The sequence below is a fragment of the Rutidosis leptorrhynchoides genome, chromosome 1, assembly GCF_046630445.1.
Source record: "Rutidosis leptorrhynchoides isolate AG116_Rl617_1_P2 chromosome 1, CSIRO_AGI_Rlap_v1, whole genome shotgun sequence".
NCBI classification, from domain to species: domain Eukaryota; kingdom Viridiplantae; phylum Streptophyta; class Magnoliopsida; order Asterales; family Asteraceae; genus Rutidosis; species Rutidosis leptorrhynchoides.
Genome location: NC_092333.1, coordinates 689,285,522 through 689,299,449, shown reverse-complemented (window position 1 = coordinate 689,299,449; position 13,928 = coordinate 689,285,522). Strand labels below are relative to the sequence as shown.

At 34.0% G+C, this 13,928-nt stretch overlaps 1 protein-coding gene across 1 annotated transcript; it reads right to left on the bottom strand.

Annotated features, from left to right (window-relative positions):
* Positions 1–3,835: 3,835 nt before the first annotated feature.
* Positions 3,836–8,004, bottom strand: LOC139886071 (sodium/calcium exchanger NCL1-like). The gene is made up of 9 exons (XM_071869813.1): positions 7,487–8,004; positions 6,982–7,191; positions 6,713–6,897; positions 5,701–5,846; positions 5,344–5,608; positions 5,119–5,264; positions 4,781–5,036; positions 4,262–4,537; positions 3,836–4,176 (listed from the first exon to the last, which is right to left on the bottom strand). Exons 1-9 carry the CDS (start codon positions 7,878–7,880, stop codon positions 3,931–3,933), a joined length of 2,124 nt encoding a protein of 707 aa, XP_071725914.1. The 5' UTR covers positions 7,881–8,004; the 3' UTR covers positions 3,836–3,930.
* Between the last annotated feature and the right edge of the window lie 5,924 nt (positions 8,005–13,928).

Below are 13,928 nucleotides of genomic sequence, written 5' to 3'. Positions count from 1 at the left end.
ATCCATATACCTCTATTCGCGCCCATCGGTTCTTATAACCGACAGTTACTAGTTACCAAAGCTAAGGGATTTTCGGTTCAAACTCGGTGTAGAATTTAGTATGTACTTGTGTCCATTGCGTTTAAAATAAATTGCATGTATTCTCAGCCCAAAAATATATTGCAAAAGCAATTAAAAAGGGATCAATGAAACTCACGAATATAAATCTAGTATTTTCAGTATTTATAAACAGTCGCATGTATTCTCAGCCCAAAAATATATTGAGTAAAAGGGATCATATGAAACTCACCTTAGCATCACATAAGATCATTCACCAAAAAGTGACCGAAACTCGGAATGCAAAATTAACCGTAGATCTCAACGTATTAATATTGTGATTCAATATTGTAGGAAAGTACGTAGACACAACGGAGATGATAAACACTGGGTTTGATTTGCAAACAATACCTACGAGCATTACCCATAACCTCCATAGCTATAACCCATAGTTTCCTTAGTTCTATCCCGCTCGAAAACCCATTTTTGAAAGTGACACGCTCATAACCTCGTCGTAGTATTTTATGTAAAATACTAATTAATAATAATAATAATAATAATAATAATAATAATAATAATAATAATAATAATAATAATAATAATAATAATAATAATAATAATAATAATAATAATAATAATAATAATAATACAGAGTAATATAGAGATGAAGAGTTTTGTGCATAACTTAACAGAATTCGATCGAATTTATAGTGGTTGGCCAGCAAAAGGGTACCATGCGATCGCATGGCTTCCCAAACCATATCCCATGCGATCGCATGGGAAGGTTTGACAGCTCAGGTTCGTTTAACATTTTGTGTGTCGACATATCGAATTTAAAATTTTAAAAAGTCGTATTTATTATATACTTCAGGGGTATTCTATGTAACTTATAATTAATAATTTTTATCATGTCGTTTTCATGTGAATAGTAAATGAATTAATTTAAATTCAACTATTTAAGCTACACGTTGTACGTTGTGCTTTACAAATTGTACATTATTAATTTAACTTCGTTTCTTAAAAAAAATACAAAAATTATATCATAAAAATAAAATGACTTAATACGTAAAATTTTTAATTTGAAATAGCATTGTTTAATAGTAAATTTTTAATCATTTCGTATATAAATATTATTCGCATGATTCCGTATATATCGAAAACTCTTATATTTATTAAAATATATACATGTTATGACGTTCGTGAATCGTTGGACAAACAGGGTGGTCAACCGTTATATAAAAAATCATTTTCAAAAGTTTTAAAAACTTGTCAAAATTCATTGCTTATCATGCCGAAAATATTAAATCATATAGAGAATTGGTTTAAATAAGTCGAAATTTTCCGGGTCATCACAGAAATGGAGTTTATGATAGTGAGTGTTTAGTGAAAGGAATGTTAAAGAGTTTGTGCTGATGTGACGCTGATGTGGCAGTGAAAATGTTAGTGAAAGAACTGAACGATTACAAGTGGCCTTAGAAGTCAAGATCATCACGTGGAAGTCTTTGTTACACTTACCCATGTTTGAGTCTCATCTTACCGATGATTTAAAATTCTTGACAAAGTAGGATAATATGTGCTTCTGTTGCATGAGTATTCAGTGAAGTTATTTACAAGCATCTGATTCTTACATGGTGAGTTTTTAAAGAAAACACTGGATTTAAATGTCTGATCTTAAATTTTTGCCAAACTTATGCAATGTTGAGAGATGAAAAAATATATGTCATGCTCATGAAATTTGATATCAAAATTTGAAGCACAATTTGATCAAACACTGTTTTGTATACTGAAAATGAAACATATTTTTTGAAAAAATCATTTTTTTCTCAGGAAAATATAAACTTTTATAACAAGGGATACATTTCATCACAACGATAAAAAGCCAAAAAGACATACACCCAAAAGACAAAAAAACAGAATAAACCAATGTAACTAAGATAAAAAAAAAATCATTTTTCGCTCGGGAAAACATAAACTTTTATAACAAGGATTACATTTCATCACAACGATAAAAAGTCAAAAAGACATGCACCCAAAAAACGAAAAGACAGAATAAACCAATGTAACTAAGATCAACTAAACAAAACTACACAAACAAACGAGAAAACATCATAACAAAACTAACAAAACGGATAAAACCTAAAACACACCGAGGACAAAAGAGGGCCAAACAAATAGCATCATGGGGAGAAAAAACCAAATCTTTCCACGAATTCTGAAAAGTTCTTCAATTTAACACCATGGACGGTCTTTTTCTTTTTATGTTTAAACGACTGCATCGAGTTAGTGAGTTTAGCATCAACACGATCGAATTCAAAATCTTTCGTGACTGACTCAAAGAACCCCAAAGATGAACCCACCATGGAATTGCACACCCCATCTTTTTGGCCACTAGATATAACATCTTTACCTTTAAAAGAGGCCTTCAAAACACCTAAATCATTTACCAATCTGTCATCCAAACTTCCTGGACAATTCATACTGGCATCAAACACAGACCCACCATAATTAACAAAATCAAACTCCAATTCATCCATGCCAAACAAACCCGTTTCTTCTGGCCAATAGATATCCTCGTCGAGGGCTTAGAAGTCCCGTGAGAATCCAACCAGGCCGAATAAAGGAGCTCATTGCCTCATCTGTACCCCCAATAGCCTGTATAATATTTGTTTAGGGACACTCCTTACAAATATAGTTTGAACCTCACTTGGTCACTTAGACCCACATACTTGTTTTTTAAATGATTACTCCACCAGCCCACTTTCTTAGCATCATGAAACAAGCCCACTTTATTAATTATGAAACATTACATTCTCGTTTACTTTTTACTCTATGTTATTAGGTCTTAATTTTGTAGACGAGTAGACTTTTTTACGTTAGACCGTTTACTTTTCTAAACTAAAATGTGAGGGTGCAAACCAAAGTCCTACATTAGTGACAAAACAAATGTATGCGTTCAAGGGAAACTTCTTATACTATCAATTAGTTTTAGAAAATGATGAACTCTTGGGCTTATATTATAGCACATGTTGTTGGGTTATACGATCCTATCACTAAAGAAGAAATTATGTCTTCTTTTTTCTGTAAACGCTCTCAAATACACGTTTTGTAATCATAGTACTATTATGCTCTAATAATTTGACAATTCGAAAAATCAAAAGGACATTGATTATAATTACAAAAGGTGGTTGTTTACACCAACAAAATTTATACACTATCTAATACACAAAAATAATGAATAGTAATCAGGGACGTTTTCACTTTTTTCCCCCACCTTTTTTCCAAAAAAAAGTCTCCATACTTTGTTCAAATATTAAAATCGACCCCCCAAACAGGGGGTAAAGTGTCAAATACTCATTTTGATAAAAAATCTTAAATAAACTCCACCCAAATATTCAACGGGCCATATCTTCTCACTCGCAACGAGTTAAATTTTTCCGACACCATCGTTAAACTCGAAATAATATTAGGAACACAATGTCACTAACTATACGCAAAACGGACGCTCTTTAAAAAACGCTAAATATTTGAGGTACTTTTCATACACGTTGATTTTGCGTTAAATTTTTAAAAGTCGACAATTCCATAGCGAAACGTGGAGATGCACATATATTGTTAATTTAAAATAACATTTAAATCTTTCACGGATTATACCTTTTAGTTCTACTCGAGTTGCGCTTCAACGACATCATCGTCAGCCACGAAATAATTTTACAAACTAAACGCAATAAAATACATTGAAAACCGAACCCCCGACGCGAAACGAGGGTTCGAACACTAGTTAATTTACTAATACAACCCAATGAACTGTTACTGAAACATTCTTTCTTTATATACATGAAAAATATGAATTTAATACAGCAATCCACTCTTAACTTTTAATCAACTAGAAAATTTCTACTCATAACTAAAATCAGCAAAAACATACACAAAAATCAATGACAACGGATATAACAAGTATGATGCCATTGATGCCCAAACAGGGAACTTTGATCTAAAACCAGCTGCTGTGCCCATAATCACACAAACAATGAACACAATCAACAATTCAGCAGTGAAATGCCATACTAATCCTCGAAAATACACGACTGCAACAAGAACCGAAAATCCAAGAACATTGTTCATGAATACTCCATCATATATCTGCATCAACCATAAAAAAGTTAACAACTTTTAATCAAATATTCAAATAATACAACTGCTGAGTGAGACTAATGTGATAACAAACCTCAGAAAAAGTCAACGAAGTGGTTCGTTCTTTTCTTTGACTTGCAGTTTTGATTGCAGAAACAGCTGCTCTAGCATTTGTAGCTAATGGGACTAAAATAAAAGATATGAAAAACGATGGTACAGTTGCTGAGTTTGAGACGTTTTGAACACTATGTATGAGTGGTTCGGCCAGCAGGGCTAACATGGCTATACCGAGCAGTAACAGCATTATAGCCTGTGTCCAGGCCCACCCAGATCTATCCACATTATCATCTTCCCATTTCATCACTGGTTTCTGCATAATCACATATCATGTTGACTTTTTAGGTCAAACTTTCCACTTTTAAAATCAAATTACAAAATGGTTGCTTCTAAAATTTTCATATATAGCTTTTTCATTTGTATACTTATAAGATAATTATGTGATAAAAATCAAATTTATATACGAATTTAAAACAAGTTATGGCAATTTTAGTGTTACTAATTAACTTAATTGACCTTAAAAGTCAACATGCAAATTCATTGTGAGATTACTTACTCTGGATGAATCTTTAGGCCCGGGTGTTTTGGGTGTTAACTGATCGTTAGATATGTAGAGCAAATCTTTAAATCCGTCAACAAATTCCACTTCATCGATTAGTTGATCTCCACTTTTATCAAGATCTTGCATTATATGAGATGTTGCTTCATCCACATTCCATGATGTCTCCCCAAAGTTGACTTCCATCAGAAGCTTTTTCAGTTCGGATAACGATATTGAGTTATCGTTGTTGACATCTAAGCTCTTGAACAATCTAAAATAACAACTAGGAATAAGCTTGTTGACCAAACATTGACTTATTTTTCAACAAATCAACTATTACCGTCTTCAATTACCTTTTTATGGCGGATACATTTGGCGTCCCGTCTTCTTTATAAAACTTCCCAAATGGAGAGTTTTTAGTATTTCTGATAATTTCTGATACGAGAAATTTCATCATTTCCCTTTCTCTCTTTTGCGTTTGAACCCACGGTTGAACAACCTGAAAATTTGATATTTAATGATTTAATGTAACATTTTAATTTGCAACCCAAAAAAGAACTTTATAGTAAGATGAATACCTGATATAAGTCTTTCCAGGAACTAACTGAGCGATACGGTTTATTTACTGCACTCTTAGTCTCATCAAGCCATTTTGTGAATCTATCGGTGAACTCATCTATTGTTACGTTCGCATCACCATCATTATCAAATTCATTCATTACCTGTTCGATCGTTTGTTCTTTGTCCCAAGTTAATTGTCTAAATTTGATATCTTGAAGAAGTACTTTAAGTTCAGGGAAAGATATCTGAGCATCACCATCTTGATCAATCTTTGTAAACAAACTGCGAAACATTAACTTGATTAATCATACAAGAAACGTAAAAAGCAAAAAAAAAAAAAGGACTATACTATAAGAATTAAGAAACGAACGAACCCTTTTATAGCTACCGGGTTTGCTAAACCGTCTTCAGTAAGTATTTTATCTACAGTGTGCTCTTGCTCATGTTTAAGTATGTCTAAAACTAAATGCTCATGTTTGACATATGATAATCGTCTCTTTTGGATTGAAGGCTCAAACACCTACACAACAAGAACAAATTCAAAAGTTATGATAGAAACACACAAACAAAGTTTAATTCAAGATTAACTTAAATTAAAGTATTGATGGAATTATGTTAACAGTTTAGGCTTTATCCCATTTATGTCAGGCGGGTCGAAGAAAAAATCGTTTTTTTGGGGATACAATTAATAAATCGTATAGCCAAACAACATGTCAAACATATAAGTCCAAGAGTCCATATTTTTCTAAAATCAATTGGTGATAGAGGCAATATGCACACATTTGTATTTATCCATGACCGATGTGGGATAACTTCCCAACACGCCCCCTCACATCGAGGCGTGGAATGGTTGTCGCGATGGCGGCGCGATAGCGGCCTGACTCGATCTCTTTGTAGCGACGGCGGCACACACATGGGGGCCTGACTCGGACTCGCTTTGTAAAACCGCTTAGATGAGCTCTGATACCATGACAGAATTAATAATTCGTATAGCCAAACAACATGTCAAACTTATAAGTCCAAGAGTCCATCTTTTTCTAAAACCAATTGGTGATAGAGGGAATATGCACACATTTGTAATTATCCATGACCGATGTGGGATAACTTCCCAACAGATAGTACCTTCTAATCACTTCATACAAACAAGTAGATAATGAATCTAGTAGCATAATGTATGCATATACAATGGACATTAGGTTGTTCGCGGGTCAACCCATATGACCCGCCCATTATGTCATCTCTTATTTTTTTGTAACAGAACGGAAAAAAACATATTGTCTGTCCAACCCTGTCTCAATAATGAATGAAAATGTTGTAAACATACAAACAATACTATAAATTAAATCTAGTTTTATCATCTTTATTTAAATGATCATCAAGAAATACCTGATAAATGAAGTAAACCAGCAAGAACGTACTCGATACAGTAAGTGTGATTATAAATATGTATCCATGACTAGTATAATCCATTCCAAATAACTTTGGGATCAAGAGAAACAAAAACGGTATTAAAGAAAGAAGCATGATTTGAGCTGTTGAACTTGTCTCCTGGTCTGTAGTTACACCAGAACCTGAAAACCCACAAACAAAAATAAAAAATCGATTCACAAACGACAGTTGCATCTATGGAAATCAATTAAAGATCAAATCTTTACCTGTTAGGAATGAATAAATTTTCTTGTAAAGTGTTTGGGTAGGTTGTAATGAAGCACATGAATCATAATCTGATGAAAAATCCTGTCTTCCAATAATCACACAAGTTCCCCAGAGTAAAGTGAGTAGAAATATCGTCGATCCAGCTAACAAGCCAACGCCAGTTAGCACATACTCTTGCGCTACCTCTTTCGTGTTAAAAAGTCCAGTAACTGCAACAAAATCATAAAATATTACTACAACTAGGCATAATTTCAACATTTTTATAAAAAGTACTGAACTTTATCTATTATGATAAAATTCAAGACCAACTGGCATCAAAATGGGTGGGACACAACCCAAACCCGACCCGACCCGACTTGTTTGGGTTTGACCCGTTAAAAAGGTGACCCATTTGGGTTCGACCCGTTTTGACCCAAACCCGGTTGGGTTTGATCCAAATGCGACCCGCCCGACCCGATTGCCGGGTATACTTCAAATGTAAGGTCCCAAACAAAATGTTATTACCTAGAAGTATTAAGGACTCGGGAAGAAAACCAAGGACTTGAAAAGCACTTGCACCGAAGATACCAGGACCCAGAATCTTGAAAATCCGTTTACCGCCCGAAGAAACATAGCATTCGCCATGGTACAACAAGTATTCGTACACAACTATGAGAAATAAGTGGCCTAATGTTGTTTCAGAGCATGGTAAAAAGCCATACATTTGTTCGCATTTATCTTCCAAAGAATCATCTTCTTTTAGACGCAAGAAAGATGATCCTTCCTGTTGAGACAGATCATCTACACCATCTGAAAGCAACTCGGAAGTATCGTTATGTAAGAACCGCCCGCTTACCTCTACAGCTAATAGAATACACAAAATCGATGCATAGTGTGTAAAAGTTACAAACTTTATCATGGTTTTGAATTTGTTATAGGTTAACTTTGCTAGGTTTGATCATGGATTCATGGACAAGGTATATGTATGTGAAGATATTGCTTGTAAAAATGAAATGCTTAAATTAAGGAAAATTATAGTTTGATCCATTTCAGGGTCAACTTAAGTGTTTCCTTGCATGTTCAACTTATTTTGGTTTTTTTGTTTGATAAATGAGTTGTAAGTTGTACAAGCCGCCTTAGAATAACTTAAAAGTACAATTAAAATTATAAAAGTGGCACTGTCCGCATCCATATTGATTCATATTAATTTTAAAGATCAACTACTCCAATAAGTCTTTTGTTCATTTTATTGATATTCGTGTGTTTTGTTTGTACTATGATTTGATGCATTTACAAGTAATATCATATATTCAAGCGAACAAAATGTTGGTTTATTTTGGCTAGTAGAAGATATGTTTATCCCACATTGGTGGGAGGAAGATGTGAGGGGTGAGTGACTTGGTTATATAAGAGGGGCTAAGTCTTCATTCCAAATCGCACCAATCAATACACTTTAAGTATTTGATTATTTCTTTCTTTCTTACCCTTGTTTGAGAGTTGTATTAGTTAAATATTTTGGAGAGTGTAGTTGGCTTAAGAGAGTCGTCTATATCATTGTAACAATTTGTGATATAGTGTATTTTCTCTCTTTGGGGGCCGGTGATTTTTCTCTTGTTTTGGAGTTTCCACGTTAAATCTTGTGTTGTGTATTGTTTTTATTTCTTTACTATTATTGTTGGGCTGGGTGGTGGGAATTAGTGAGACCGTAATTTCCCAACAACTGGTATCAGAGCGTCAGGTTTGACGGGGGTCTCGGTTATAGGAGTCGGAGTATGCTCTGTGGTTGCCACGTGAGTGGATCGTCCACATCAGAAACGAGTTCTATTGATCGTATAGGGTATCTGGTTAGACAATATTTTTTCTGATTCGTAGTAATAGTTGGATTTGTTAGTGGCCTAGTTGTGGATTTCCGATTTAAAGGGTCCTTGCTACCTGCTACATCTTTTGGCTATTCGAAACGTGAGCAAAATCAGAGAAAGTTGTTGTCTATAGGATACGGATACGATGTCGAAGTTCAGTCCAATGAGGTTTGATGTAGAGAAATTTGATGGGATGATCAATTTTGGCTTATGGCAGGTTCAAGTCAAGGATGTGTTGATTCAGTCCGGTTTACACAAGGCTTTGAAGGGTAAACTCACCCTTGTTCCTGGCAGTGATTCTAGCAGTAAGTTCGATGAAGAAGAATGGGATGATATGGATTTGAGGGCAGCAAGTGCGATTCGTTTGTGTCTTGCAAAGAACGTGCTTGCAAATGTGCACGGGTTATCAACGACAAAGGAGCTTTGGGTTAAACTAGAGCAGTTGTACTAGGGCAAGGGCATCTCAAATCGGTTGTGTCTTAAAGAACAATTTCATACTCTGCGTATGGATGGGGGTTCAAAGATTTCAGATCATCTAAGTATTCTTAACGGTATTGTTTCAGAACTGGAGGCTATTGGAGTTAAAACGGATGATGAAGATAAAGCTTTGAGGTTGATATTATCTTTATCATCGTCTTATGAACACATGAACCCTATTTTGATGTATGGGAAGAAAACTCTGAAGTTTGAAGACGTTACTAGCAAGCTCCTATCCGAGGAGAAAAGACTGGAAGGTAACGGGGTCTCGTCATCAGGAGATACGATAGTGTTGTGTTCGGATAGGCAGAAGAGAAACTCTAGAAAGAATCTGACATGCTGGAAGTGCGGGAAGACTGGACATGTAAGGGTTAATTGTCCCGGTGGAGCTAATCCGGCAAATGGCTCCAAAGACGCTAACATTGTCTCCGTTGTTACGGAGAGTGACGAATTCCTCTGAAGTCACGTCATCCTCATGGTGTGTCCGCGCCACCGTGGAAAGGGATGTTCGTTAGCGGTTCCATAATTACACATGGGCATTGGTTTGGCGTTGATGCAGGTTGTGTGGTGGAAACTGATGTTGTAGCTGATGAAACTTCCAGGGAAAGCCAAACAGGAAGTTGCACCATAAAGTTTCAGCTGGTTGTTCAACAACATGTGCCGAGGTGAAATGCTTGGAATGTGATATTCTAAGTGTTATACTCTTAATGGTGGAGTATGATAATTCTTGTTAAGAGTTATGATTGTCTGTGATGACAATGATTGTCGGTTTAGACAATGTTCGATGAAGATGCAAGTTTTGTCTCTTGGGAGATAATGTCAACGGCATGAAGATGAGGATCTTGAAGTTGTCGTCGAGGAAGCGTCTACATCGGTTATCCTTGCAATGTGGAAGCATGGTTATCTTCTTCTATCCAAAAGGTGGAGATTTGTTGGTTTATTTTGGCTAGTAGAAGATATGTTTATCCCACATTGGTGGGAGGAAGATGTAGTGACCCGAACTTTTCCATGTTTATATATATTAATTGAGATTGATGTTTACATGATTAAATGTTTCCAACATGTTAAGCAATCAAACTTGTTAAGACTTGATTAATTGAAATAGGTTTCATATAGACAATTGACCACCCAAGTTGACCGGTGATTCACGAACGTTAAAACTTGTAAAAAAAACTATATGATGACATATATATGGTTATATATATAGTTAACATGATATTATGATAAGTAAACATATCATTAATTATATTAACAATGAACTACATATGTAAAAACAAGACTACTAACTTAATGATTTTGAAACGAGACATATATGTAACGTTTATCGTTGTAACGACATTTAATGTATATATATCATATTAAGAGATATTCGTACATCATAATATCATGATAATATAATAATTTAAAATCTCTTTTGTTATTATAAACATTGGGTTAACAACATTTTACAAGATCGTTAACCTAAAGGTTTCAAAACAACACTTACATGTAACGACTAACGATGACTTAACGACTCAGTTAAAATGTATATACATGTAGTGTTTTAATATGTATTTATACACTTTTGAAAGACTTCAATACACTTATCAAAATACTTCTACTTAACAAAAATGCTTACAATTACATTCTCGTTCAGTTTCATCAACAATTCTACTCGTATGCACCCGTATTCGTACTCGTACAATACACAGCTTTTAGATGTATGTACTATTGGTATATACACTCCAATGATCAGCTCTTAGCAGCCCATGTGAGTCACCTAACACATGTGGGAACCATCATTTGGCAACTAGCATGAAATATCTCATAAGATTACAAAAATATGAGTAATCATTCATGACTTATTTACATGAAAACAAAATTACATATCCTTTATATCTAATCCATACACCAACGACCAAAAACACCTACAAACACTTTCATTCTTCAATTTTCTTCATCTAATTGAACTCTCTCAAGTTCTATCTTCAAGTTCTAAGTGTTCTTCATAAATTCCAAAAGTTCTAGTTTCATAAAATCAAGAATACTTTCAAGTTTGCTAGCTCACTTCCAATCTTGTAAGGTGATCATCCAACCTCAAGAAATCTTTGTTTCTTACAGTAGGTTATCATTCTAATACAAGGTAATAATCATATTCAAACTTTGGTTCAATTTCTATAACTATAACAATCTTATTTCAAGTGATGATCTTACTTGAACTTGTTTTCGTGTCATGATTTTGCTTCAAGAACTTTGAGCCATCCAAGGATCCATTGAAGCTAGATCCATTTTTCTCTTTTCCAGTAGGTTCATCCAAGGAACTTAAGGTAGTAATGATGTTCATAACATCATTCGATTCATACATATAAAGCTATCTTATTCGAAGGTGTAAAGTTGTAATCACTAGAACATAGTTTAGTTAATTCTAAACTTGTTCGCAAACAAAAGTTAATCCTTCTAACTTGACTTTTAAAATCAACTAAACACATGTTCTATATCTATATGATATGCTAACTTAATGATTTAAAACCTGGAAACACGAAAAACACCGTAAAACCGGATTTACGCCGTCGTAGTAACACCGCGGGCTGTTTTGGGTTAGTTAATTAAAAACTATGATAAACTTTGATTTAAAAGTTGTTATTCTGAGAAAATGATTTTTATTATGAACATGAAACTATATCCAAAAATTATGGTTAAACTCAAAGTGGAAGTATGTTTTCTAAAATGGTCATCTAGACGTCGTTCTTTCGACTGAAATGACTACCTTTACAAAAACGACTTGTAACTTATTTTTCCGACTATAAACCTATACTTTTTCTGTTTAGATTCATAAAATAGAGTTCAATATGAAACCATAGCAATTTGATTCACTCAAAACGGATTTAAAATGAAGAAGTTATGGGTAAAACAAGATTGGATAATTTTTCTCATTTTAGCTACGTGAAAATTGGTAACAAATCTATTCCAACCATAACTTAATCAACTTGTATTGTATATTATGTAATCTTGAGATACCATAGACACGTATACAATGTTTCGACCTATCATGTCGACACATCTATATATATTTCGGAACAACCATAGACACTCTATATGTGAATGTTGGAGTTAGCTATACAGGGTTGAGGTTGATTCCAAAATATATATAGTTTGAGTTGTGATCAATACTGAGATACGTATACACTGGGTCGTGGATTGATTCAAGATAATATTTATCGATTTATTTCTGTACATCTAACTGTGGACAACTAGTTGTAGGTTACTAACGAGGACAGCTGACTTAATAAACTTAAAACATCAAAATATATTAAAAGTGTTGTAAATATATTTTGAACATACTTTGATATATATGTATATATTGTTATAGGTTCGTGAATCAACCAGTGGCCAAGTCTTACTTCCCGACGAAGTAAAAATCTGTGAAAGTGAGTTATAGTCCCACTTTTAAAATCTAATATTTTTGGGATGAGAATACATGCAGGTTTTATAAATGATTTACAAAATAGACACAAGTACGTGAAACTACATTCTATGGTTGAATTATCGAAATCGAATATGCCCTTTTTTATTAAGTCTGGTAATCTGAGAATTAGGGAACAGACACCCTAATTGACGCGAATCCTAAAGATAGATCTATTGGGCCTAACAAACCCCATCCAAAGTACCGGATGCTTTAGTACTTCGAAATTTATATCATATCCGAAGGGTGTCCCGGAATGATGGGGATATTCTTATATATGCATCTTGTTAATGTCGGTTACCAGGTGTTCACCATATGAATGATTTTTATCTCTATGTATGGGATGTGTATTGAAATATGAAATCTTGTGGTCTATTATTATGATTTGATATATATAGGTTAAACCTATAACTCACCAACATTTTTGTTGACGTTTTAAGCATGTTTATTCTCAGGTGATTATTAAGAGCTTCCGCTGTCGCATACTTAAATAAGGACGAGATTTGGAGTCCATGCTTGTATGATATTGTGTAAAAACTGCATTCAAGAAACTTATTTTGTTGTAACATATTTGTATTGTAAACCATTATGTAATGGTCGTGTGTAAACAGGATATTTTAGATTATCATTATTTGATAATCTACTTAAAGCTTTTTAAACCTTTATTGATGAAATAAAGGTTATGGTTTGTTTTAAAATGAATGCAGTCTTTGAAAAACGTCTCATATAGAGGTCAAAACCTCGCAACGAAATCAATTAATATGGAACGTTTTTAATCAATAAGAACGGGACATTTCAGTTGGTATCAGAGCGTTGGTCTTAGAGAACCAGAAAATTTGCATTAGTGTGTCTTATCGAGTTTGTTAGGATGCATTAGTGAGTCTGGACTTCGACCGTGTTTTCTTTAAAAATGATTGCTTAACATTTTTGTTGGAAACTATATATTTTTAACATATGAATATTTTGTGATATATTAATCTCTTAACGTGTTTGATATTATGTGATAGATGTCTACCTCTAGAACAAGTCCCATTGACTCACCTAATAATAATGAAGAGTCAAATGTAAATTGGAATGATTTGTGGACTGATTCACAAGTTCCCGAAGAGGAACCGGAAGAAGAGTCGGAACCGGAAGAAGAATCGGAACCTGAAGAAGAATCGGAACCGGATGAAGAAATAGAACCGGT